The sequence below is a fragment of the Pseudorasbora parva genome, chromosome 4, assembly GCF_024679245.1.
Source record: "Pseudorasbora parva isolate DD20220531a chromosome 4, ASM2467924v1, whole genome shotgun sequence".
Taxonomy (NCBI): domain Eukaryota; kingdom Metazoa; phylum Chordata; class Actinopteri; order Cypriniformes; family Gobionidae; genus Pseudorasbora; species Pseudorasbora parva.
This window is the reverse complement of record NC_090175.1, coordinates 28635273-28662633: the sequence shown is the minus strand read 5'-3', so window position 1 is coordinate 28662633 and position 27361 is coordinate 28635273. Positions and strand designations below refer to the sequence as shown.

At 38.4% G+C, this 27361-nt stretch overlaps 3 protein-coding genes across 11 annotated transcripts in view; 1 reads left to right on the top strand and 2 right to left on the bottom strand.

The window, feature by feature from the left end:
* The window catches only part of ppp1r9alb (protein phosphatase 1 regulatory subunit 9A-like B), a 30912-nt gene extending 16508 nt beyond the window's left edge, over window positions 1–14404 (bottom strand). For 5 of the 8 annotated variants that reach the window (XM_067441477.1, XM_067441473.1, XM_067441478.1 and 2 more), the window contains exons 1-2: window positions 12247–12387; window positions 9380–11417 (exon numbers count right to left, since the gene is read on the bottom strand). In XM_067441477.1, coding sequence (XP_067297578.1) covers window positions 9380–11248 — 1869 coding nt within the window. In that variant the 5' untranslated portion in view covers window positions 11249–11417; window positions 12247–12387. The other 3 variants (XM_067441474.1, XM_067441475.1, XM_067441476.1) reach the window with 3 other exon arrangements.
* A 2279-nt stretch (window positions 14405–16683) lies between these two features.
* On the top strand, window positions 16684–22434 carry eef1a1b (eukaryotic translation elongation factor 1 alpha 1b). Its single transcript, XM_067441472.1, has 8 exons — window positions 16684–16813; window positions 17998–18170; window positions 18809–18988; window positions 19080–19376; window positions 20081–20231; window positions 20481–20737; window positions 20822–21056; window positions 21675–22434. Exons 2-8 carry the CDS (start codon window positions 18027–18029, stop codon window positions 21797–21799), a joined length of 1389 nt encoding a protein of 462 aa, XP_067297573.1. The 5' UTR covers window positions 16684–16813; window positions 17998–18026; the 3' UTR covers window positions 21800–22434.
* A 622-nt stretch (window positions 22435–23056) lies between these two features.
* The window catches only part of kcnq5b (potassium voltage-gated channel, KQT-like subfamily, member 5b), a 186296-nt gene continuing 181991 nt past the window's right edge, over window positions 23057–27361 (bottom strand). For both annotated transcript variants that reach the window (XM_067441470.1, XM_067441469.1), the window contains 2 exons: window positions 26699–26825; window positions 23057–24493 (listed from right to left, as the gene is read on the bottom strand). In XM_067441470.1, coding sequence (XP_067297571.1) covers window positions 23378–24493; window positions 26699–26825 — 1243 coding nt within the window. In that variant the 3' untranslated portion in view covers window positions 23057–23377. The remainder of the gene's footprint in view (window positions 24494–26698; window positions 26826–27361) is intronic.

The window sequence follows — 27361 nt, the reverse complement described above, 5'->3', positions numbered from 1 at the left end:
ACAGACTGAAATTCAATTAATTACTGACTGATTATCTTTCTCTTCAGTGAGCTACAGTATTAAAAGGGGGGGGTGAAACACTCAGTTTCAGTCAATCTCATGTCAATCTTGAGTACCTATAGAGTAGTATTGCATCCTTCATATCTCCGAAAAGTCTTTAGTTTTATTATATTTATAAAAGAAATATGGGCTGTACTGGAAAAAACTGAGCGCCTGGAGGCGTATAGTGTGGGCGGAGCTAAAGAATGACAAGCGCAAAGCGGTGACGTCCTCAAGCATGGAGAAACTCATGGCTATCAAGCTCAGCTAATAGATATATGATCCAGAATCATTCGGAGGCTGAAATAAATTGAACAGGAGAAACAGCAACTTCAGGACGTCCGTCTCTGTGGTATGTACTGTATTTAGTGGCCTGTCAACATTTGTGTGTCTTTACTCGCAGTTTATGAGGACATGATTTGGTTTATGGACTATTGTATGCGACTAAACCTTAGCAGTAGCAAGCAAAATGGTTTTCCACGTCAGACTAGTGTAACGTCATACATTGAACAACAATGGAGTCCGTTAGTGCATTTGAATGACGAAGCACGCGAATGTGTCGTTTACTGATGTTTACTCACACGACGATAGCCAACAGCATAGACATTTGAAGCAGTTTTACTCACCGGCTGCTTCCAAATCAGGACCGAACCTTTATCGCTGGGACCGCTCCATCAAAAACACACTTCTTTGGTATGATTTGGTAAAGTCCTGACTAGGGTTGGGTACCGAAAACCGGTATTAAACGGCCCCGGGGGTAAATTTTGAAAGACCGTTGTATCGATAAGCTTGGACGTTATCGGTTCTGCTGTCTGTACTTTTGAAGAGAGAGAGAGAGAGAGAGAGAGAGAGAGAGAGAGAGAGAGAGAGAGAGAGAGAGAGAGAGAGAGAGAGAGAGAGAGAAAACGACAGCCGAGGACAGAACTAAACATTCAAACATAGCCTGGTTACACTTTAGATCTGTGATAGTCTAATTTTATTTTAGATTTTGGCTTCCAAAGAATATAAAAATAATATTTATGCCTAGCGCAACTTAATTCCCTTTGCAGCAACTCTGTCATTTCTCCCTAAAACTCAAACGTAATGACAGAATCAGCACCATCAGTGATTGTTGTAAAATATAGTCTAGCTACTGTTGGTTGTGTGACGCATTTAATAATAAAAAGAGCGATTAAAAGCACAAAAATGTCCGCAAGAGATTGTTCCCAAATCGGCGCGCGCTCTGAAACAGCCCGCAACGAGACGAGCAGATTACACTTTCGGTTTCACACTCGCATCTAAATGATCAAATGTACACAAACATTTATGTCAAAATGACCGGCTTGGAGAGTCTCTTAAACACAACACAGTTTATGTCTAAAATGGACGTAGTTGTTATGGATATAGTCAGGAGAAAGTGTAGTGCATCTGCCTATCATCAGTCGCCTATAGATCTGCACATCTGTCTTAAAGAGCCAGCAGTGTAAATAAACATGCTGATGAATTACTGCGAATTAAACAACCGAATGCACAGAGAAAATCACTCACAGCTCTTGGATGAATAACTTCAGCTTTAATAAGCATTAATTTAGGCTATTTATGATAAACTATGCAGTGTTATTTTACATTTGATTACTAGAATATATATATATATATATATATATATATATATAAATCTCAAAAAGTACCGATAAGAATACCGTTAAAGTACCGGACCTATAAGCAGTATCGATAAGAGTAGTAATACCGTTAAAACCTTAACGATACCCATCCCTAGTCCTGACAACAGTGAACGGTGGAGATCCACTTCTGCGTTCAAATCGGTTCAAATGCAGCGCTGCCTTCCCAGAATGCTGTGCTGAAGCGTTGAATTTGCTTGATGTCACCCATAGGAATTAAGTGGAGCATGGCGCGCGACATAAGTGTTCACGGACGAGTGGATCTGCAGCTGAGTGAGTGTTTACGGGCGTGCATTTCCTCTCTCGCTCTAGTCACACGCGCGCACACCCTACCGGGAAAAGAGCCCGTACAGTAGCCTGGTTTTACCAGACTCTTGTACATTTCATTTGTACATAGAGTCTGGCCACTCTCCATTGGCAAGGGTTTATTTCCGCGAAGGCGGGCACCCTGTTGAGGTTTAAAACTATCTGCCCTGAGCTACTCTGGATCTGCCATAACCAATCGCTAATGTTTGGTCGTGACGTACGTCATGCGCCCTTCGCCTGTTTCACTCATGGAAATCCATGCCACCTCAGTAATAAACTATAGGATAAAACCTAAAACTCGTGCATTCGGATTGTGATTTATTGACGCCACGGAGGAGAGGAGAGTTTTGTGATGGGGAACGCGACGCTCACGTGGTTCGTAACATCATTGTATGCTGTAAATAAAATGTCATATGCTTGGTATGATAATAAATGCTGCTATAAATAACGGACCAATTCAAATGTTTAAGTGCTTTTATTTTAATTTGTTTGAGCGGTGATGAAATATATTGCTCTTCTAAATACTTGCCAGCATTTTAAGGAAATACAAGTCTAGAAATGCATCCTAATAACAGCAATGTAACCGTATGGTGTTCTGCAGTGGTCAAAAATGATTACAAACAGTGAATTTTGAAGTGATATATTGTTGAAAACTCAGAGATGTGGATTCGGACAGCTATTACATCAACACGACCTTGCGTTTGTCAAAAGCAGTAGGTAACTCGGCCAGGGATTTTTATGCGGGTGGTGAGAGACGGACGGCAATAAAATCACTGACCAGTCCCTGTAACTTAAATGATGGCAATACCTTTCCACCCCAAGAGAAACAGTTACCGTCCGAAAAGCTTCAGCCAACTCCTTCATCACTAACGAAGCGATCTGGAAAATCAAACTTTTCCCGAATTTACCCTGTTGGAGGGCCACCAACAAACCCCAGCAAAGACTGTTATTGCTCGGGGCCTTAACTTCTGGATATTTGGCAGCGGTGCCACAATGCTATGAATGGTTTAGTTTGCATCTTTCTCCGCCGCCATTACTGAACTATATCTCAAACTAGCGCTCAACATCAACGTCATCTTTCTCAGCCACTCCCTCTGTTCGCTGATTGGACCGGTAAAAATTGAACGGAAGTACGTAGGAGGGCAGAGCCAGGCTACCCGTACAGCCCATACAAGGACCTTCCGCTCTAGTAACGTCAAGCCGAGCCATACTCGAAAAAAATACTAGGAGTATTTTTGACACAGAAATACTCCATCAAATGTCCAACATTAGTTTTTAAAACTTTTTCTATGTTAAGGATGGGAATCCAAGTCTTTAACAGTGTAAAAAGCTCAGTATGCATGAAACAGCATTTCACCCCCCCTTTAATGGCTAAGACTGGATTAACCATTCATTGAGCTGAACTCAAGAACTGAGTCCATCTGATCTGTGAACAAATCATGCATTGCTATTTCTCTCAAGAACACTTGAAGAGTTAGGCAGGATATTAAGATTTTCAGTTAATAAAGAATACAATTTTGTGGTGTTCCAGATATAAAAACCACAACATGTGGAATTCAGTGCAGCAGTTATATGAAAGACTTTTTTTTTTGCATTTTGCATGCCTTTTGATGCTTTAAAGTAGGACAAAATAATATAAAGATTTTTTTTATCAATATTGCGAATTTGATTTTAATCGTGATCTTGAAACATTATTTCTTTTAGAAGCCGGATTTAATAATGATATTTGCAGGCACTATATCTTTGCATAAATGATTATGGCGTAGGTTGTGCTGATTTTTGTTCATCTGGTTTGGAATGTGCCATACTGCCATTCAGTGTTGTAGTCGAGACCAGCTCATTCGAGTCCGAGTCGAGACCGAGTTCAAGAGAGGGTCGAGTCCGTGTCGAGTCCAAGTTCAGAGAGGGTCGAGTCCGAGTTGAGTCCGAGTTCAGAGAGGGTCGAGTCCGAGTTGAGTCCGTGTTCAGAGAGGGTTGAGTCCGAGTTCAGAGAGGGTCAAGTCCGAGTTGAGTCCGAGTTCAGAGAGGGTCGAGTCTGAGTTGAGTCCGAGTTCAGAGAGGGTCGAGTCCGAGTTGAGTCCGTGTTCAGAGAGGGTCAAGTCTAAGTTCAGAGAGATCGAGTCCGAGTTCAGAGAGGGTCGAGTCCGAGTTGAGTCTGTGTTCAGAGAGGGTCGAGTCCAAGTTGAGTCCGAGTTCAGAGAGGGTCGAGTCCGAGTTGAGTCCGTGTTCAGAGAGGGTCAAGTCTAAGTTCAGAGAGATCGAGTCCGAGTTCAGAGAGGGTCGAGTCCGAGTTCAGAGAGGGTCGAGTCCGAGTTGAGTCTGTGTTCAGAGAGGATCGAGTCCAAGTTGAGTCCGAGTTCAGAGAGGGTCGAGTCCGAGTTGAGTCCGTGTTCAGAGAGGGTCGAGTCCGAGTTCAGAGAGGGTCGAGTCCGAGTCGAGTCTGAGTTCAGAGAGGGTCGAGTCTGAGTCGAGACCTTCCTGACCTGAGTCCTACCTTTGCTTTAGTCACGTGCAGTTGCACTTACCACACATCATTGGAAGTGTCAAACATCAATTTATTAACTAGAAATATTAACATTAAGTAATAACAATGAATATTTTGAATTGGACTCACGTGGACTCTGAAATAAGTCCTAACATGTTCGGGTACAAGTCAATTCCGTGTCCAAATGCACACAAGTCCACGACGAGACTGGGACCATTAAAATATGGTCTCGAGACTGAGTCCAAGACCAAGCCTGAGTCTCGAGTACAAATCACTGCTGCCATTTTTTTTTTAATGTAAACACTGTAGACAGACATCTTAGACCATTGTGCTTATGTCTTGTGTCTTTTGCAGCATCTCACACTGTCTGCACTCAAGGTAAAATATAAACTTTTTAAAATCTCTTGTTTTTAGCTACAAAAACTAGCGAATGGATTTTGTGCAAATTGACCCTTCTCTGTTTTGCCGCAACAATAGTTTGACAGGTCATGCAAAATCCCTAGCTCTATGACACTTCAGCTCTCCTGTATCGAAAATATTCCCAAATCATGGAAGTTGATTTTATTTTTGGCCAAGTTCATTAATGCAAAGTCCACAGTTTTCCAGCAAAATGTTACACTACTTTTAAATTATTGACATGGGTTGTTTTTGTAGTTTGTGGGTTTTGATGTAACGGTAATCCCGCTCTGTTTTCACGCTAGATTTAGGCACACTGCATTCAGATTGCACACTGAAGGGGCTGGTGAAAAATAGTGCTTTCTGTAGTTTAAAAATCTTCTATGCTCACATTCCGATTTTGATTAAATTGAACAAAGCCCTATTGGAAAGCTCCCCACATCTTTATAATTACATGGGAAATAATAGTGCCCAAAATTTCATGAAGAAAAAAAAAAATAACATAAAAAATATATATTTTTTTAATTTTGCAGGATTACAATTTACTTCATGATGGTAAAACTACAATGAAATGTCCCAGACAAAGAAATTATATCGCCAACAGTGTAGAAGCACTGCTTACTAAGAAGCTTTTTACTAGTAAACATGGCAAATTTGCATGTTCAAAGTTCAAAACACTTGAATTTGGTATGAAATCTGCATGATGAATTGATTTACCTTGCGCAAAAATTCCTGATTGCACATATTCGTACTGAGATGACTACATTTCACAGGCAGTATTTCACCGTACAAAGGTAAATGTGACCGACCGCACAGTACTATAGCTGAATGACATGTCCACAGAAATTCAGTGGCTGGTTCAGGCAGTAAAAAAAATCAGGTCAGTCAATGGCATGCCTTCCTATTAATACTGGCACCAGGCTTGGACTATAACAGTATTCCCTCTGCATTTTTCTGTACCAATTCACTTTTGCTTCCACCATCCATCCATCCCTCTTTCTTTCTCTACCACAACACCCATTATTCACTTTCTTTTATTTATTTTCTCTGCTTTCTTTTGTCTAGCGTCCGTAGTTGTCATGGAGAAAGCGTGCACCTCTGAACAATGTCCTTTTCTTCCCAAACATGCTCAAGCACAGTGTCTCTTTCTATCTCCCTCCCTCCCTCTCTTACTCTTTTAAGCTGTGGCTTTTTAGCAAGAACAAGGACTATTTCTTCCTGGGACTGAGAGAGACTGTCAGTGAACTATGACTTACAATAAGGAAGAAACAACAGATGTCACAGCATTCAGGTTGAGCATTGAGAATGACAAAAGCAGCATGATCAATAAATATAATCAGAACTTTTACATAATAACATTTCTAAGAGTTCTAATAAGTAAAAGTGATCAATTGGCAGAGGTAAAAATAATTGTTAACTAGTTGGTGTGCAGTAAAAACAAGTGAAGTCAGCAACATATAACTGAGTTTGGTGACTATATTGACTTACATTGTACAGACAAGAAAACAACACAAACACGTTGGTATAGGTGGTTTACAGGGATAGGCGTAATGTTTTTATACTGTACAAACTGTATACTCCATCCCTCTACACACTAACCCTACCCACCACATTTTTTACACTTTTAATAAAAAATGATTTAGTATGTTTATTTTGCACTTTGAATAACAAGGACATCAGCATGTCCACATAATGTATATAATGTAAAAAAAAAAAAAAAGGTCTCCAATTTAAACTTTTATAGTGACTGATCACATCTAAATTTTTCAGTTGGCCAAATAGAATTTCTGTGAATTGATGCAACTGATGATACAAAATTGTAGAATTGTAGGGGCATGGCCTGAGACCTAAATACACACCACAATATAAGGACTTTTTGTGTCCTCATAATATAGGTCAAATCAGTGCCCCTACCCTGTAAACCTCTTTACTTTCTAAAAAAAAGAACCTCATTCCGTATGATTTATAAGGCTTTTGAAAAGAGGGTACCGCTGGCTGGTCCCCATAATGTAGGTGATCTCAGGTTTTACTATCCTCATGTGGACATTTGGTCCCCACTATGTAATATGAACAAGAATACACACACACACACACACACACACACACACACACACACACACACACACACACACACACAAAATCTTAAAATTCCTCTTTTATGTTCCACAGAAAAATAGAAAACATACTGTTTTGAAATGACATAAGGGTAACTATATGTGAAGAGAATTTTCTGTTTTGGGTGAAAAAAAAATCTGAAGACAACAACATTTTGTCTAGAACATCTGGGATCAAACCATGACTTTATGAGCTAATATTTAAAGCCTATTGTCTCATTTAAGTGCAAAAGATGTCTAAAACAAACATCTGTTGAAGGGAAATCCTCATTTGCAAGCTATATTAGACAGGCAACTCACTTCCTGCTGATCCTATATGGGAAACAGGATGAGTAAACACACTAAAGGTCCACAAATAAAGAAACCGAGGGTGGAGGGGGGATGTTGGAGCACTATTATATGTACACAAAGGGAGACCCGTGTTTCCCAATTTAGAGAGAAAACAACTAGGGCAAGACAAATGTTTAGTTATCACCTGCTCATCCTACTTCTATAAATACACTGAAATCGAACTAACAATGACCTAACCCACACACTCAAAGAGGGCACACCAAGGAGGAAGAGATGTTGGGGAGAGTGATGTATTGAGCATTGAGCTATATTGTAATCTAAAATGTTATTGACTTGGTATGTGTCCTAACCTAAAAATCTATGGTATCTTCAGTCTGTGAGGCTCTGAAGAAATACATGACCTGGTTTCCAAACTTAAGAAATCTTTTAAGAGTCCTGAGAACAACTGCAGTACACAGGGAATGAAACACCCTTGCACACATCTATAGTTACTGACTGGTTTTGGACAAAAAGGTGGACTTTTGCCACCTTCTACACTGTGATACACTTAATTTGTCTTTTGTTAATTTGTTCTGACAAATGTGAGGTATAAAAAAATGCAAAGACATGAGCTTCCACAGCACAACAATCACACAGGCACACACAGAAAAAGTTTCCTTCCCTAAACAGGACCCTTTTAAAGCACTCTACTTACAAGGGGTCCCAAAGTCAGACACATGAATGACAGCACAATGCAAGTTCTGTTTTCTGCTAGATCAAAGAGTTGTATGTTTTGGTTTGATCAGTTATATGATTAAAGTATAAAAATCTGTAATGACTAGCACAAGTCTCCTAGCCAGAAAAGACATAAATCAACAAACCACAGTTTGTTTAGAATTGATGTGCTGTTTAGGGGAGGTTTATCTTAAACAGTTTACACAACAATATATACAATGGGAAAAATCCCATCGAATCAATCAAATAATTAAATAATCAAATATCTGCATAGCATTGTCAAAGAGATTATAATAACACAGAAGAAATTAGTAGAAATCGCCCGACTTTGTGTTAAAAAGGAAATGTCTAAAAAGCTCACGTGATTTCACAAATATGGTTCTTCTTGTGAATACCTGCTTTACTGCTTTATTAAGCACTTTAATTCACCCATTGTATCAACAGATACCTTGTAAATGACTTTTTTTTTACCAGCTGAACTGTTGAAAATGGTGTAGAAACCAGCCAATCAGACTGGAAATGTACATTTTTGGATGGTGCCATTTTTTGAATCTAATGATGCTTCTGAGGCTGACCTCAATATTACACTCACTTGTATGCTAACAGATTAAATTCACTCAACAGTCAGTATCTATGAACAGCTGACAAAACACAAGTTGAGATCCCTTTACAATAAATGTTATGTTTCAGAGAATCTTATTTGTCAGTTACATAAAGAGTTCAGATTTGAGTCATATTAACTGAGGTCTCTAGATATGGAATTAAATCTGTACACATTTCTCAGTAAAAAAACCTTTCAGTACATGAGAGAAATAGGATATTACATGCCTTAAGTGATGCAAGCTCAGACATGACCTCTGTGGAGAGCTGTTATCTTAAATGTTCCAGGTAGAACATATTTTTACACTGATCCAGAACCATTGTTGAAGTCACAATTCTAAAGAATCATTAAAGTTACAAACAAGAAAAACAAGTCTCTTCTACAAGGTTCTGTGAGCTAAAAATAAAGTTCTTCAGTAATTTGAAGCAAAACAAATAAAAGACGTGGGTGCCAAATACCTTCAAATAAGTAGGATATTGACATATAAACTTTGAATAATAACTGCAAAAGTACCATCATAATGCTTCATAAATGTAAGAGCTATGGTGGTGACCGAATTGAGCCATGGGCATCTGATAAAGGTGCAAACAGATTTGGGTCACTGCTGGCAGGCTAATTCCTTCAAGCTCTAAAGAAAACCTTCTAAACCATTCCAAAGGGAGTACAAACCAAAACCAAAAATAAAACGCTAAAGCTGAATAAAAAAATAGTTTACTTTAAACTCTTTAATTGCTAGGTTTCTACCAAATATAAGGTAAGAGTAGTTGAGACATACCTTGATTGGTGCTGTAGAGAACTTGATCTTTCTCTTCGAACTGAGGTCTTCCTCATCAGGGAGTCCTGGTAATTCCTCAAATTCCTGGAATTCCTCCTTCACTTGACATTCCAAATCGGTCCTGTTATCCTTGTCATCCACAAAGGCTGCATTCTCAATTCCACAAATTAAAGATCGTTTGCCCATCAAGCACTGATCATCTTCCTGTTGCCTCTCTTTTTCTGCTAAGACATCATATTCCATCTCTTGTTCATCATCCTCCTCCTCTATAGATTCAACAGCTTCCTCTACTCCCTCATCCTCTTCTCCTTTCCTCTGATCATCCTGTTTATCTTCAACATTAGGAGCTTTCTGCTCACTTTCCTTCATAACACTCTCCAGTACGGCCTCCTCTTCAGTTCGATGTGTCTTTAGATCTACTTTCTCGTTGTCTTTTTCCTCCTCCTCCTCGTCTTGTTTTTCCATTATGTTCGCCTCAAGAAACTTTCCCTCCCCTCTATGGTCTTCCTTTCTTCCAGTCTGTACAGATTCCTCACACGCCCTCCAGCGCTCCTCATGTTCCTTAATGCTCTGTTTTGATTCCTTCCCAAGGAATGTCAATTGGAGCTCGTCATTGTCAGTCAACGGCCTGCCAAAATTGTGATTTGGGGATTGTTTTTCCTTTCCAGCCTCTTCAAAAACATCATCGTCAACATGTTCCTCCTCATTACCTTCACTCTCGGATGATTCAGTCTTCACCACCACCAGCTCAGCTCTGACTGTGGACGAACCAGAAACCTTCTCAGAGTTATTGCCTTCAACTTGCTGTTGTTGAAGTCCAGAATCATCCGCTACAGATGCATGACTAGTGGTACTCCTTGTAGACAAGTGGTGGATCTGAAGAGTGGGATCTGAGGAGACAGTATCTTCTGACAACTCATTAATATGTTCTTTGCTTTTGGAACTAGTATTATGTAATGTCTTCTCCGTACAGACTCCATTCAGAGGAGTACTTTGTGAATCTGAGCCATTTAACTTGGGCAAACACATTTCAGCCGGAGAATCACTCCATAGTGAATAAGAGGTAGGGGAACTACAGCTGTCTGGTGATGAAGGGGGATCTGAATGGTCACTAGTAGCAGAGGGTGACTGGGAATGGCTGATGGGACTGTGGGATTCGGTGGAGGGAGCAGCTGACAGCGACTCACTATCGCTGTCCAACATAAAACTCTCCAGACGTCTCGATATCGGCCCAGCATTCATGGACACATTCAGCTTATGTGGTGGTGTCTCACTTTCGTTTCTCCCTTTTTCCTCATCCTCCCTTTCTTTTGCCTGTCCCTCAGGCTCTTTAAGTTGTTCCTTTCTCTCTCCAGTAGCTGACACTTTCCTGTCTTGTCTCTCAAATGATTGAGGCCATACAACTTTAACCGAGACAGATCTCTCCGTTGGAGACAGTTCTTTAAGGCCACTCTCAAACAGCTTCCTGGTCATTGAGAACTTCTCAGCCAGTGCTGCCTTGTCAATGGAAACATCCTCTGTTTTCCGTGCCTCGAAGGATGCTGTATCTAGACTGGAGACACTACTCAGACTGGATCTGTAAGGGGTGGAATCCAGAGGAAATTTGGGGGACGTGGGTTTGGTGACATTGGGACTGTCTTGATTCTGTTTTCCATCCATTTGCAAGAATATATTTTTTATTTTGCTCACTTTGTTGCCCGGAGGTCTGCCACGGGTCTCACTGCCTCCATTAGAAAAGGGAGAAGTCGAGCTGATTGATGCGCTCCCATCAAATGAGCATTTGATGGAATGGAAGTCTGATTTATAGGCGTTCCTGTGAGGAGATGCACTTCTCAACGCCCGTTCACTTTTGTTTTCACTTTTAATCATGATCACAGATTTAAAAAAAATGATTTGTAGATTTTAGTATGTAAAATAGATAAAAATGGGGCTAAAAAAGCAGTGTATATCCAGGTGCATGGTAAGTGTGCATTCACACTGGCTGAAATTGTTGACACAGATGTTGCTGTGTGACTGACACAGTGGCAACCGCTCTTACCTACAGCAGAGAGAAATCAAGAAAGCTGTCAGTCGGTGTTTTACATCAGCTAAATACCTCTTTCTCAATATATTTGACCCACATGTATTGTATAGGCCTATACACCATATCAGTGTTTTGGTGTAAATTCATGATACAGTAATGCCTCTCAAATGCTTCCAAGATGCACTGTACATTTTTTGTTAAATATGCCAGGTGCGGTTGCCAGAGAGTGTATAAGTGTAAAACCTATAGCTAAAATATCTAATAAAATATTTTGATATTGTAAAACGTACTGATAAAAGATGGACAATGAAGACCTCTCCAGCATATCTGGCCATTATCAACATGACAGAGCACTGTTATCCACACAACCACCATCAGGGTAAGAGTTGACACTAAACTGCTGTTAACATTAGGTAAACAACATGAAATCTAACATAAAAACATGCATAACTGATAACACAACAAGAAACTAAATAAGTTTGTAGTTCTGAGAATCCCCTTTTCTCATAAGTTACCAAGGTTCATACTTTTATTACCTTCCGTAAATTGTTTATACTGTTTACTTCCCCAAAAACGTTTAACATAAAATAATAATAGAAAAACCTGACCATTAACCAATTGACAGGTTATTTTTACATTCTTAATTAACATATTTACATGTTTTACAGGAGTTAGCAGGTGTCCAAATACGATATATCCCTCCTTTTTGACAGTCGATTTGTTCCCAATGACTGCTGTAACCACCTTCAATCCTAATGAATCTTGACAAGTTTAAGTGTCTGTAAGGAAGTTTATCTTTACATTTATGAAAATAACACGACCGGATAAACGAGTCTAAACCTACCTGAACTTTATTCATTGCGACTTAAGGAAGAACTGAGAAACCATTACCAAAGCACAAACAATCTCAAACTTGTTAGACGTCGTCATCATTCCTCATTCCGAAGTTTACATGTCTTGTTTCTCCGTGAATGTAACCAGCTCAACAAACCTCATCCCCACATGCGCGCTCCCTCCTTCAGCGTCATACCCGCTGCTTCTTTCCGGAGCTCGCGAGTCAGGCAAGCACGCGCACGGAGTGGCAGAGAAAAAAAAAATACTTGGACAACCGTGGGAAAGTCAGTAATCTCATCCATTCAGTAACTGCTAAATCCAGATAAGGACTAGGGGCTAATAGCCTATTATAGACATTACATATTTGAAAAAATGGCACAAAAAATGTAAATTTGTTTAAATATAGCGTGCTTCGAAATGTATTAAAGATACACTGATTTTAAAAAGATCTCGAAATCCTCCCTGAGTAACCATCTTAATAGTAAAAGCCAAGGTAAGGAAAAGGTAAAATCCAGACAGACAGACTGACTGACAGATAGATAGATAGATAGATAGATAGATAGATAGATAGATAGATAGATAGATAGATAGATAGATAGATAGATAGATAGATAGATAGATAGATAGATAGATTGACCTCAACCTCAACATCCACCTAAAATATATAAAGTAACCATGCATGTCATCTCCTACTTTTTTCATTTATTAATTCTATAGCCGCAGGTACAAAAGTGTCCACTATAGCCTATCGTCTAGTTCTCCACCTAGGGGCCACAAACCTACATCCAGAGGGGAGGAGCTGGAACTCATCATGTAAAGAGTGATATGTGTGCATAATTATTATGTATATAAATACACACACACACACACACACACACACACACACACACACACACACACACACACACACACACACACACACACACACACACACACACACACACACACACACACGTGAATATATTTATGATTTTTTTTTTTTATATATAAAATATTTACATATAATATAAATTATATAAATATATATACAGTATATGCAAATATTTCTTAAATGTATGTGTGTGTATTAAATATACAGTGCATTTAGATGCAATCCAAAAAATTGTGTTTTATATATATAAACACTAAGAATAGGCCTATGGGATCTCAAATCAAACTGGTTCCAGTGCACCAGCATTTTCGGGGACATGGCTGCCATATCTGAGTTTAATCTCCCTGACAATTACAAGTAGGTCACCATCTTAGTGCTTCTGAGATGAGTCAAGTGGAGCAGAGGACAAAGGAAAAGAAAAGAAGCTGAACGTAAAGGAGGAGCGAAGGTTTAAAACAGTATTGCATATAAATGTCATTAACACAAAACAAATCTGAGCAAAAGAAAAGAGCACAAAGCAAACAAAACTGTTCACTATACTGACACTATAAACTACCAATAAAATGACATGAAGATTTATGATAAAGAATGTTATAGACATTTTGTCTCCTCCTGTTTGTCTTGGTGTGGACTGTGTTCCATTGTAAATTTCAGTGTAATGTGTGACCATATGAAGCCTCTAACAGATGGCATTTTGTAACTACATATTGAAAGTAGATTATCTCTGCTGATCCGCTGTTCACAGTGACAATCAGCATAACCGAAGCATGCAGTTCCATTTAAAACTGCATGGTGATTACTGATGTAAAATAAAAAATATTCCAGAAACTGCAGGGTGTATTAATATAGCTAAGCTATATTAATTGGAATTAAATGCTCTCTGAGATTGTGTATTGCAGGTCAGAGCAGCTTACACTGCTATGGCTCCCTCAGAAATAGCAACAAACTGCTTATCCTGAGAAATAATTCTAATTAGAGATATCTGCTCTGTTTTCCTTTCCCAGCATCAATGAGGAAATTGTCTTAAACTAAACCCACAATACTTCAGTTATGTAATCAGATGCATTCCATTCCAAAAGAAATAGTTTTGGCAGACAAAAAAAGGAAAAGGGACACTTACCATGTCTTTGATATTCCTTTCCAATGGAGAAAAAAAATGCTTTACATCTCAATCCAGATTTGATGAATGAAACAGGTGTCCGCAGCCTGCGGCGTTGAGCTGTTAGTCCTGTTTCATTATGTCATGACCTGTGTTTTTGTTTCTGTTTGTGGAAAGTTGTGATGATATGACGCATCATCGTCAAAGTCCTTTTTGCTCGGCCCGGGTTTGTTACATGGCCTGAATTTGGTGCTGTTTTCCCCAGGTGGCCTCAGGACCTAGATTTATAAAAATATCACCCAATCATGGAGGCAGCAAGGATGAGAATGAGAGAGAGAGAGAGATTCGAGAAAATTAGCTAGAACTGGATTACAATACAGTTCACACATTTATAGAAATAAACTGTTGCATGAATTTTCTCTCATCTTCACGATAAAACGATCATGTTTGAAGCAAATGAGAGATGATATAAAAATAAACTTGGAGTGTTGATGGCCAGATTTAATCAGACTGAATCAGGGGTAACTCATGGTTCTGATACAAAAATAAAATAAAACCCCACTTAAACACTCATTAAAGTGCTTAAATGTTTTGAGAATTGCTGTATATTGTACATGCAAGCATATGTCAATGGCTGTAAGAGTTTCCCTGACCTCATTAGGGATATAAATAAACCTTGTTCTTGGACTGAAGTTTCAACAGGAATTCTTTTATAAACCATCTAAGTGTAACAATAGGCTTTTTCCATAGACAACCAGCCCACACAATAACATCTCAAAATATTTATTGAGACAATTATTTGCAAGATATACGTATGCTATGAGGGTGAATACACTGAGATAACATTTAAAGTTAACCATTGAATCTCACATTTCCATACTCTCAGTTCCATGTATCAGATGTATATGAAAGGACTTTATATAGCATACAGTAAGACGTTATGAGAGATCCGAGGGCACTACAAAGACACAGATGGTGATCTATTTACAACTCTTAATTTAGAACTAAAAGTTTCTCACGTGTTTTGGCCTGCTACACTTTGTTCATAATTAATCATGCCCATAACACTGATAGCAATTTTAGTTAAATAAAGGGACTATTTCATTTATAAACCTGATGAACAGTTTTAGAACTGTAACGTGATTACAAGGGACATGTTGAGTTGTCAAAGCTCTCAGACAGACAAATACATTGTAAGTCTCCCATAAAGTGCACAGTGTATCTGAGCACATCCCTTTTGTTTTTAAGCTTAAGCTTATCTGTCTAAGGCCGAAGTTGGGGGCATGTTCGCAGATTTTGACAGTTTTTCATCTCAGGCTGACATTCAGGGCTCTTGGAAAGTTACTGGCAGGTACAGTGGGATTTTTATGGTGAATGGTAGGCCTATTATTTACTGGCTTGAGTCACTGCATGCAATAACAACTGGAAAGATGATTTAACTGGCCGTAATAATGATAACAGCACCAAACAGTCATCAAACAATAAGTGTATTTACAAAGTTGTACCACAGTGGCGTTGGCTTATAGTCATCTTAAAAATATATCAAATGCCATATGTAATTATTGTATAGCCTAGGCAGGATAATAGGCTCTAGAAGGGCTCAGGCTCTCATGCTCAGAGGAATGTGCTGTGTGAATGAGAATGAGAATGAATGAGAATTGTATTTTTTGTAATTCAATTTAAACAGCATTGTTTGTCTGTAGAGTACTGAGGGCACCTTTGATTGCGCTTAATTGTATGATTTCAGCGACTAAAATGAAAAATAATACTGATGCAACAAACTTTTTCATGTCTGGTAAGGGGAGGATTTCGAGTAAAATCACTTATTTTGGCCAAACACAAAGTAAAATCAATTGATCATGGACGCTGACAGGTTGCATTTTTTTGTCTATTTATGGTCATTTGACTTGTCTCCCGTATTTTGGGGGTTAGACCATGAAATAATAAATTCTATTCATAAAAAGAAATATTGCAAAATAGATGATGGATTCATGGTAAAAAAAAAAAAAAAAAAAGATGGTTTAAATAGGATATTGGGTTAACAATGAAGCTAAAGAAACAATCTCATGCAAAAGTTAAAAAGGGATCCCACAAAAATAAAAAATGATGTTATCATTTACTCTCCCTCAAACCTGTACGAATCTCTTTCTTCTAACACAAAAGAAGTTTGAAGAATGTCCGTACCAAACAGTTGATAGGCCCAACTGACTTGAATAGGGCTACTTTTTCCTCCCAGGCTACTAGTCAAAGTCAAAAATAAGTCAAAACTCATCAACTGTTTAGTTAACCAAATTCTTGAACACATCTTTTGTGTTCAGTAGAAGAAATTAATTCATACAGGTTTGGAACATCTTGAGGGTGAATAAATTACGACAGAATTTTCATTTTTGGGTTAACTATCCCTTTAACACATCGAAAACCAAAACACCGACACATGGTTACTGTAGGCTACATCTGTTATTCGACAGCTCCCTCTATTGGAACAGCTAGAAACTTCCTTCCATGACACGACGACGTCAGCGGCACCTAGGCATCACTATCTGATATACAACACAGTATCGTCGCGACTCTCGCTGCTGCCCTGGACTACAGGCGCCTCTCTCCAAGGTTGGACACCTGAAAAACACTCCCTCTCTACGTTTCTGTAACGCTTTATAATAATAGCGGTCGGGTGATTTATTGGGTAGCCTATTGCGAATGCATGATGTAGCATACTGTATTCGAGTTTTATTTCTAAGGACATAGAACATGGTGCTGATGCAACTGATACTGTCTCTGGTGGAAACAAATTAAATCATTATATTCAGTGGCATCTTTGCTATTTTGCAAGCAGAGCAGGCCACACGTTTTTCTTGCCGTGTCATCTATCCATACTGTACATGCATGACATTACATAACCATGTCATATTTGTATGAGTTGAATTTCGCAATTATTATGAATTATTATTAAAAGAGACCATAAAAATACTTTTAAATTTCTGAAATAAAATAGGCTATTTTTATTTTTATTTTGGCGACATGTCAAGTTTTGCCGCATACTGCAGGTGGCCCGTGCTGTTACATTGTAACCCAGACAACGCTAGAAAAAAAGAAAAGAAAAAAACATAGACAAGCGTTCAAGAATACTGTGACATTAGCAGATTTATTTCACAAATTGGAATAATATAGGTCAAAAGTATCCGACGCTTGATTTAAAATATTAATTAATTCAAATGGGGGAATTTTGTAATTCATAAAATTGGATTAGGCCTATTTTAGAGGTCATTGCTGTACTAACAATGTAGCATTTCTAAATGATCTACACCAGATTCCTTTAAAAGACAAATTACAGATTTATACAGCCTTTTATATAACTACTTCCAAAATAATATTTACTGCTATGATGAGGTATCATGTTTTCTTATGTGAGTCTGTAGCCTACAGTGTTTGGTTTTAATATGACAATATATATATATATATATATATATATATATATATATATATATATATATATATATATATATATATATATATATATATATATATATATATATATATATATTTTGCTTTTTAATATTAACCACTGATAGTTGGTTTATGGCTATACTGATTTTACAAAAAGAAGCTTTTAGCCAAGTATCGATTTGACCCAGCAGGATATTGTAAATAAACTGAATAAAGAAAAGTTGACAAAATATCCAACAGTATATAGTGCTGCTATCATGTGGCTGTTGCAGTACATATGAGCGCAATTAGACCATAAATAACTTATTTGTATGATGAATTATTTAGTTTCCTTTTTCCTGTTGTAGGCTGACTGTAACCCAATGAGAGCCCAGTGATGGGTAAGGAGAAGCTCCATATCAACATCGTGGTCATTGGCCATGTGGACTCTGGGAAGTCCACCACCACTGGCCACCTCATTTATAAGTGTGGAGGCATCGACAAGAGGACCATTGAAAAGTTTGAGAAGGAAGCTGCAGAGGTATAGCAGTACAGCTATGCAAGACCAAATAAATATTTCTACAATTTATTGTAGTGTCATCACATAATATTCAAAGAGGCCCACTGTGATAAAGATGACCTTAAGTAATATCAAACAAGCAAGAGTGCCGAATATCAGCAAAATTACTGATTTTAAGTGTAAGTTTGCTTTATAATCAATTCAGCCAGACAATAAGTTATAAACAATAAGTTTAAGGTCCAATAACTTAAAATGAAAGATTACTCCAAAGATTCATTTTCTGTCATGATGCTTTCACCCTCTGTATGAGTTTCTCGAGTGGAATACACAATATTTTGAAGAATGAAGAATTTTAAAGAAACACTTTTTGCCCAAACAATTTAGTTAGTGAGGTGCTAAAACAAGACTGCACACCATTTTCAATTTATAGACCTAATAACATATTTCTTGACAACATTTCCTGGCTTTTCACCACTCACATATCTGGTCTGGAACTCCATAAACAAAAAAACAGTGGAGTGATACAAATAGTGACATGTTGGAACGCTGTTTGACCTATTAAGTTAAATGACTGAAAATATCTGTTGCTCTTGTCTGACAGAGGCAGTTAGTTTCCTAACTTTTTCTCTCAACATATATTTTTTCCTCACCTTTTACAGATGGGAAAAGGCTCCTTTAAGTACGCTTGGGTCCTTGACAAGCTCAAAGCAGAGCGAGAGCGAGGAATCACCATCGACATCTCCCTGTGGAAATTTGAGACCAGCAAGTACTATGTGACCATCATTGATGCTCCAGGACACAGAGACTTTATTAAGAACATGATCACTGGCACCTCACAGGTTTTTATATAATCACATAATAGAGCCGATCAAAAAGGTTCTCTTTATTCCATCAGAGTATTTTAACAATCTTTCTTTTCTCTTGATACAGGCAGACTGTGCCGTGTTGATCGTGGCAGCTGGTGTTGGTGAATTCGAGGCTGGTATCTCAAAGAATGGGCAAACGCGTGAGCATGCCTTGCTGGCATACACCCTGGGTGTCAAACAACTGATCGTGGGTGTCAACAAGATGGATTCTACAGAACCCAATTACAGCCAGAAGCGCTATGAGGAGATTGTGAAAGAAGTCAGCACTTATATCAAGAAAATCGGCTACAACCCAGATACAGTGGCATTTGTGCCAATCTCCGGATGGAATGGGGATAACATGCTGGAGGCCAGCCCAAATGTTCGGGCTATATTATATATTGATATTCTATCATAGTATCAATAGACTCAATAGTTTTAGATATGAATTAATATCACTTGCATAATTTAGCTATTTGCAAGCCAACCTCTTATTTATTATACTTATATCATTTGCAGATAAAATGTTATGTGCATTACTGTATGCTATGCATTCACACTATATGCAGTACCATTCAAAAATTAGGAGTCATAAATATTTTTTATTTATTTTTTATTTAATGTTTGTAAAAGAAGTATGCTCACAAGGCTGCATTTACTTGATCAAAAAACAGTAAAATGAAACGTGAAATAGTATTACAATTTAAAATAACTGTTTTCTATTCTAATATATTTTTAAAATGTATTTTATTCCTGTGATGGCAAAGCTGAATTTTCCATATCATTACTCCAGTCTTCAATGTCACATGATCCTTCAGAAATCATTCTAATATGCTGATCTACATTTGCATTTGTACATTTATTTATTGTTTTGGTGTTCAAGAAAAAAAATCTTGTTACTATCAATTATGAAAACTGCTTAATATTTTTGAGGAAATGTTTGTGCTTTTTTTTCTTTAGGGAATAGGAAGTTTAAAAGAATCTTTTAAGCAGTAGTGTATGTAACTTCTACATTGTGTTTCCTAAGAGCTTCCAAATGCCAAAAACCTTCCATTTACTGGCTATAATAATATGTTGTCTCTGTAGATGACCTGGTTCAAGGGCTGGAAGATCACTCGTAAGGATGGGAGTGCCTCTGGGACGACTCTATTGGAGGCTCTGGATGCCATTCAGCCTCCAACCCGCCCCACTGACAAACCCCTCCGACTCCCGCTGCAGGATGTGTACAAAATAGGAGGTATAAGGACACCCAAACAGAAAGGGTCACAATAAGAACACTTGTTTGAAACAAACTTTAAGATCATATGCACAGTATAGCTAATCTTCTTCTTGTAAAGATGTGTGAACAATGAATGAATTATAGTTTTCTATTTATATTGGGATAGGAAGTATTATACACATCACCTTTAAGTATGATAATCCCACAAGGATATTTTAAGAATTCAAATAACTATTTTATCTTTGCGCTTTTTCTGTCACTGTGTAGGAATTGGTACTGTGCCTGTGGGACGTGTAGAGACAGGCATTCTGAAACCTGGATTAGTTGTGACATTTGCACCCGTGAACGTGACCACTGAGGTGAAATCTGTGGAGATGCATCACGAGGCTCTATCTGAAGCTCTTCCAGGCGATAATGTGGGATTTAATGTGAAGAATGTCTCGGTCAAAGATATCCGACGTGGAAACGTTGCAGGTGACAGCAAGAATGATCCCCCCCAGGAGGCAGCAAGTTTTACCGCACAGGTAAATGTCTTAGTTGGTGTTTTTATATGGTTTATATTGTTGTCATTACAAACTATTCACTTATCCACATTCTGCTCTGGTCAGGTAATCATTCTGAACCATCCAGGTCAGATCAGTGCTGGTTATGCCCCAGTGCTGGACTGCCACACTGCTCATATTGCTTGCAAGTTTGCTGAGTTAAAAGAGAAGATTGACCGTCGCTCTGGGAAGAAGCTAGAAGATAATCCCAAGTCCCTGAAGTCTGGGGATGCTGCTATTGTAGATATGATACCAGGCAAACCCATGTGTGTGGAGAGTTTCTCTGAGTATCCTCCTCTTGGTAAGGGTCATATCTTAATTTGGATTTATTCATTTTAGTTGTGAATTCCTCTAGTGTTTACTACATAACAGTCCATTACCAAAATCACTCCTACCTCAAATATACCTTTATTTTCCATGTGTTTTTTCTAGAATATTTCACTTTTTCCAGAGCAGGCACAAACTAGTTCATAATAGTTGTTTGAAGTTTTATTTTAAAGCACTTTTAGCCAGGATTGAAACTTGCACAAGGGGTCTGCCACTTGTGTTATGCTAAATTTTGGGTCCATTGCCTATATTTGTCAGTAGTGTATCAATTCATGAAGCACAGCTCACACAGAAGTCATTTCAAACCAAGCAACATTCTGTAGGTCAGTATGGCAAAAAAAAATCTGTGACCAATTTAAACCCAAATTTTAGTGATGAAAATTTGCAAATGCAACAGTAAACGCATCTCCAAATGTTTAGTAAAATTAAAAGGTAATGTACAGCATGCAATTTATATACGTTAATACATTAATAATGTGTATATAATTTGTAGTATGTAAATATAAGTCTTAAAATGTAGTATGAAACAGATTGGAGATCCTTGATTTATAATCATAACTAAGCTGTTTTTCTGCCGATATTCATTTCCCAGGTCGCTTTGCAGTGCGTGACATGCGTCAGACTGTAGCAGTGGGCGTCATCAAGGGTGTCGAGAAGAAGACCTCTAGCTCCGGGAAGGTCACGAAATCTGCCCAAAAGGCCCAGAAGAACAAATGAATGTTGTGCTGGGCTGCGAACACTTGGGTCAGCCTCAGCATCCCTCCTCTTCTCAACTCCATAAACAAAGCTTGGATAATTATCACAATGCATCGCAAAAGCAGAAGAAGGAAAAGTAAAACTGGTGCCTGCTTGACAATGATTACAATAGTAAAGTATATTTACGTTTAATTGTATGTTCGGTTTGAATGTTAAGTCTTCGTTGTGGTATTTGTTCTATTGTTAAATTGTTATAAGCACTTTAAGATCTGTCTCTAGTGGGAGTGTGGAGTAAGCGTTGTTTATCCTGAATCCCAGCTTGTGTGCAATCCCAAAACCCTCATGCTAACATTGCTTATTTGACCTTGCTTACAATAGTAGCTACCTGTTCCAGCTTCTAGTCCAATAGGTAGAAGAGTCTATGTTAGTCTGTTCTGATCTGATGTGTCGTGATGTAGCTTTTTCTGTGTGCATAGATTTCTTCTGTGCATGAAGCTAAAGTAGCTAGCGCACTTTACTGTCTCCCCGACAGCGCTCCTTACAAGCATGAGCTATCTTGTTTGCACTTGCACTCATGTACTTTAACAAGAATATGATTCTCCATTATCTAATGTATATCGGTTTATAACCAAAAATAAAATACATTTGAACGCTGATGTCTGCTTCTAAATTACTATTCAAAGAAATAACAAAAATATATTTTCACAATCATGTTTTGAGTATAGGCATCTTTGCTATTTGTATTTAGGTCAGATTTTGGAGAGATCTGACACAAGTACTTTCTGCTAAAATGACAAAAACAATAACTATAAAAAATATGCAATGAAAATAAAATTATTAGAAAATATAATCATTCTATAGTTAAAAACAATAATAAAATAACATTTATTATGAATTATAATAAATTACACACATATACAATGTATTAAAATTATTCATAATTGCTATTTTATTATTGTTGTTAATAATTTATATTCAAAAAAACTAACAGGTAGGATATTCAGTTGGGACTAACTACAAAAACAGCAACTAATGTAGCATAGGAACTATCAGGTGCTTTTCTCAACATTAATCTGCTTTATCAAAACTGTACAATTTTCAGCAGCATCAGTCTCCTTCAAAGTTTCTGGCACTTTTTTTTACATAAGAAAAGTAAATTAACTTTTGATATGACCCCCCCCCCCTCCCCCCCCACCCACCCACAGGCAGGTTGTACATTTCGGGCTTGACGAGGCTTTTTGTAATGTGACTGTGTTTCTGTATGCTAAAGACATGCAGTGTTCATGCAGTCCAATGAAGTTCATGCCATCTCGGATCATTTCAGCAGGTTGATTATTAATCTATCACATTATATTCGATTTTTTTTTTTTTACAGTACATCTGAAAAAGAACAATGCATGCAATGGTATGTCATGTACGATAACCTATATGAAATTGTAACCGTTTCTTTTAAATAAACCAAACTAATAAAATGTATAAAAAATTATCTAAATTTACTTTGCCCTCATAAAAATACAAAAAACTCCAAAATAAAATAAGCTCTCGTATCAAAGTTTCATTCCATCAGAGGCGGTTTCTAAGAACACATTAGAGATTGCGTTATTTTAGTCGAACATGTGGCATATTCATAGTCTCATTGCTGCCCGTATTGGGTGAATGTCCACTTGCTGGGTTGTGACTAGCACCAGCTGTTGTACTTGTCCTAAGCAGCTCAGAGGAGTAGGATGCATCAATGGGGGGCTGAGAAAGAAAGTCAAACCCTTGCGTATGTGTCTTTGAGACCTCCAGGTCTCCATCGCTGATGAAGAGATCAGCTTCTCCCCAGCCTGCTACCCCTATCTCAATGCCCCCAGCTGAAGAGTTCTGGCTGCTAATGCTAGTGGAGAAACTAGCCTGACTAGAATGGGTGTCTAGACCCTCTAGAGCAGGCTGCATGAGGTCCTGCACAGAGAGGGATTTTCCCAATCCTCTATCTTCACTGCATTGACCATGAACCGGGACAAGAGGTGAGATTGGAACAAGGGGGTCCATCTCCTCCTCTGCATCCAGGCTTATATGTCTCCTCCAAGAACTGTCTTCTTTAGCATTAGATCTGGTTTTCTGCTGAAGTTTGCAGGCCATACTAGAGTTAAGCCCAAAGTCTATCCCGACTCCTCTAAAGCAGGATTTGGCATAGTCGGCAGGGTCTGACCTAGAGGGTCCCATGCTGTGGGCATGGCCTGGTTGTGGAGGAACAGTGGACAGTTGAAGTTTTGAAGAAGCTGTGGATAGAAGAGGTGGAGGTGGTTGAGTAATGCATGGAAAGTGGCCTACAGAAGAGTGAAAGCTGTTGGCGTTGAGGATTTGTGATGGACTGCCGTGTGCTGATGGACACTCCATGGATGGGGTTGAAGGAACCTGGAAGGACGACGGGTTAAAAGGTGAGGCAGAGGGTGGATTGAGCCCAGGGGAAGATGTTGTGGAGTTGTTCTGGTTGAGGTTGAGTTCATTGGGGGCTAATATTAGTTGAAGAGCCCTCGGATTGCCACAGATGGACTTGCTGACCTGGGAGGGGCAAGATATATCCTTACTGAGGATGGTGCTCTGATAATCTGAAGTCTCATCCAACCCAAAAGGAGGAAGAGAGGAGAGAGTGAGGGTAGAAGAAGATCCCTTCTGCAGAACCTGCCGGTAGATATCCAGCAAAGAGTCCAGCTTAGTTTCGATAGACTGTACCTATAGAAATGATATATGGAACACAGAAATATTGTTTGTCAGAAAACATTATGTTTATGTTTAATACAGTGGCTCTCAACCCTTTGACTCAAAGGCCAAATATCTAGTTCTGTCGTGAAACTCTAGATGATAGATCATTATCTGCTAGCTATCACATTATGTACTACATGTTTCAAGCTAATTGGTTTCTGCTGCTCCAATGAGCTTAATTGCTCAACATTTAAATATTTTGGTTCTGTGATTGGTTACAACAATCATAAACCGTCTCCCCCCCCCCCCAGTTCCACCTGTATAGATATAGACCTGCTAAAGGTGTGGCAGCAGTATGTCATGTTCAGCAGATGTATTACATGTTCACAGCAGCTTGTCAGTGAATGTACTGCAATAATCAACAACAGCGACAGCAGCGTCGCAGCAGATCTATTCTGCCAATACCAAATACATCGCTGTAAACATGAATATGCTAATCTATTTAGAGAGTTACCATGATAGAATGCTGCTTTCTCTTAAACGTTTTTTATTGACTGAAACTGGGACTATTGATATATTAAATTAACCATGATTTAAAAATATATATATATATATAAACTACAGTTTGAGGGTAAAAAAGATTGATCTTGATTTTACATGCTTTTATCACTTTAATCTAGTTTGAGTCATCCTGGGAACAACTGGTTTACAAGGCTGCTGCGTTATCCTAATGGGCAACATAGGCTGCAGCCCAGGGCCCCGAACACCGAGACAATTCTCTTTTGCGTTTTTTTTTGTCCAAGGTAATTATGTGTGCATTGAGCATTGTTGTCACACACCCAAATCAAGAGTCACAGCGGACACCCCAACATCGTCACCTCAACATGTCGGATGAAAACGCAAGAAAATATAACAGTGGCAGGGGCGTATCTACTGGGGTGGCATGGGAGCTGCACCCTAAGAAAGACATTGCCACCCCGTCTGCCACCCCAGCAGGCAGCTAGTGTATCCCAAATTCCCAATGTAGGCTATAAAATATAATTTTTTTCCTCCACAGATTTACATCAGCGGCGTTTCAATGTGATAATAGCAATAAAAAAGGTCTTTCTATTATTGTGTAGTAGTCCAAAATGACTCCTATGAACTGCTTAGTGATCTGCAAAGCAGCTAGTGTGATCACGAATAGATGACTCTACCGCCTATTTCACATATAGTCCGTTTACAGTGTGTATATGTCCCAATGTTAACGGATTACAGCTTTCACACTGCACACGGATGCCAGCAGTTCTTTTCAGGAGCAACAGTCTGCAGCAGCTCTGTCGTTTCTGATCATTTCTGCACCGAGTCTATTTTTTGCTGTGTTGGACACGCTGAATTAAAGGGACAGAGCATTGTTCGCATTAAAATAAAAATGTATTGAATTGAAAATCTGGTTATTTCACCACGGATGCATATAATTTTAAGTCTAATCTGTTTCAAAGTCAACACGTGACGTTTTGCCAGCAAGAAAGGAAAAAGCAAGGAAAACGACACAATTAGGTAAATAGGGAGACATAATTGAGAGCTCTTATCCTTTCTTGAAGGCAAAACGTCACGTGTTGACACGTGTCACGTGTTCCAGTCCAGCTATCAGGTTCAGGAAAAAATATATCGCACAACAGTCTTTAATCTTTATAGACCATTAAAAATGTGTGCCCCCGTGTATATACACTGAATATTTATATTAGGCTACAAATTTAGCCCAGGACCCCGCAAAGGCTTAACACGGCACTGCTGGTTTAATATTATGTTTAATGTAATAATCAAAATAAACAGCCAAACATAAGACAGTGACATAAGAAAACAATAAAAATCAAGGTAAATATAATTTTGGAACATATATTGTGAATCATTTCCATTCAAAAACTGCAAATTTGATATATTTGTTTGTATTTATGATGTTCATAAACACAATTAAACTTTCAAAATAGAAATGAGACTTATCATTACTTTCAGATCACATGTGATGAGTGTATGTCCACTGTTGGACACTGTTAGAGGACAAACTATAGTCAGAGTATGAAAACTGTGTTGTAAGAGACTTTATTATCTAACCATCCAAAGGAGTTGAAGCAACAAACGTCTCATTTCTGTCATATTGAAAACCAGTTCGGTATTCAAAGATTCAATGAGATGAAATGATTCAATACATTGGATTGTGTAATGGATTGTTTAAGAGAGTGTCTCTAAACTCACCTGTCTCTCTACCTTGCACACCCTTCCCAACATGCTCACATCTTCCATAATGTCTCCATCAGATAACAACTTTTCTCTGACCTTCTTATCCACAGGCATCTGGCCCCTCCCAAGAATTTGATCCACCCTGAAAGTGTGAGAAAGATTAACAGAAAAAACACAAGAATAAAATGTGTGAAAATAAATTAAGATTCCAATGAGTAGACAGAGAACTGAAAAAACTTTGTTAAACACAAAATGTCAATGGTATCAAGCTGTGAAAATGCCCACAACAAATCCCATGACACTTTAGAATACTACTTTTGTAGTATACTACAAGCACTGAAATATACAGTGAGGAATTCAAAATAGTATATTCCCGCAGCTCATTTGACATGCTCCTCATTTAAACGAAGGGTGTCCAATCCTGCTCCTGGAGGGCCACTGTCCTGCAGAGTTTAGCTCTTCAACCCCAATTAAACACACCTGTACCAGCTAATCAAAGTCTTATTGGGCATACTAGACACTTCCGGAGGGGTGTGTTGACTCAAGCTGGAGCTAAAATCTGCAGGACCGTGGCCCTGCAGGACCGACTTTGGACACCCCTGATTTAAACTATGAAGATTGTCAGGGACTGTACTGTCCAGTTTTGGTCACATGGTGGCACTAGTCTCCTTTAGTTGA

Excerpts from the sequence above, each read along its gene's own strand:
- eef1a1b (XM_067441472.1), top strand. The coding sequence starts at position 18,027 with ATGGGTAAGGAGAAGCTCCATATCAACATCGTGGTCATTGGCCATGTG. Across the intron at positions 18,171-18,808 it reads TTGAGAAGGAAGCTGCAGAG|ATGGGAAAAGGCTCCTTTAA; the intron begins GTATAGCAGTAC and ends CACCTTTTACAG. Across the intron at positions 18,989-19,079 it reads TGATCACTGGCACCTCACAG|GCAGACTGTGCCGTGTTGAT; the intron begins GTTTTTATATAA and ends CTCTTGATACAG.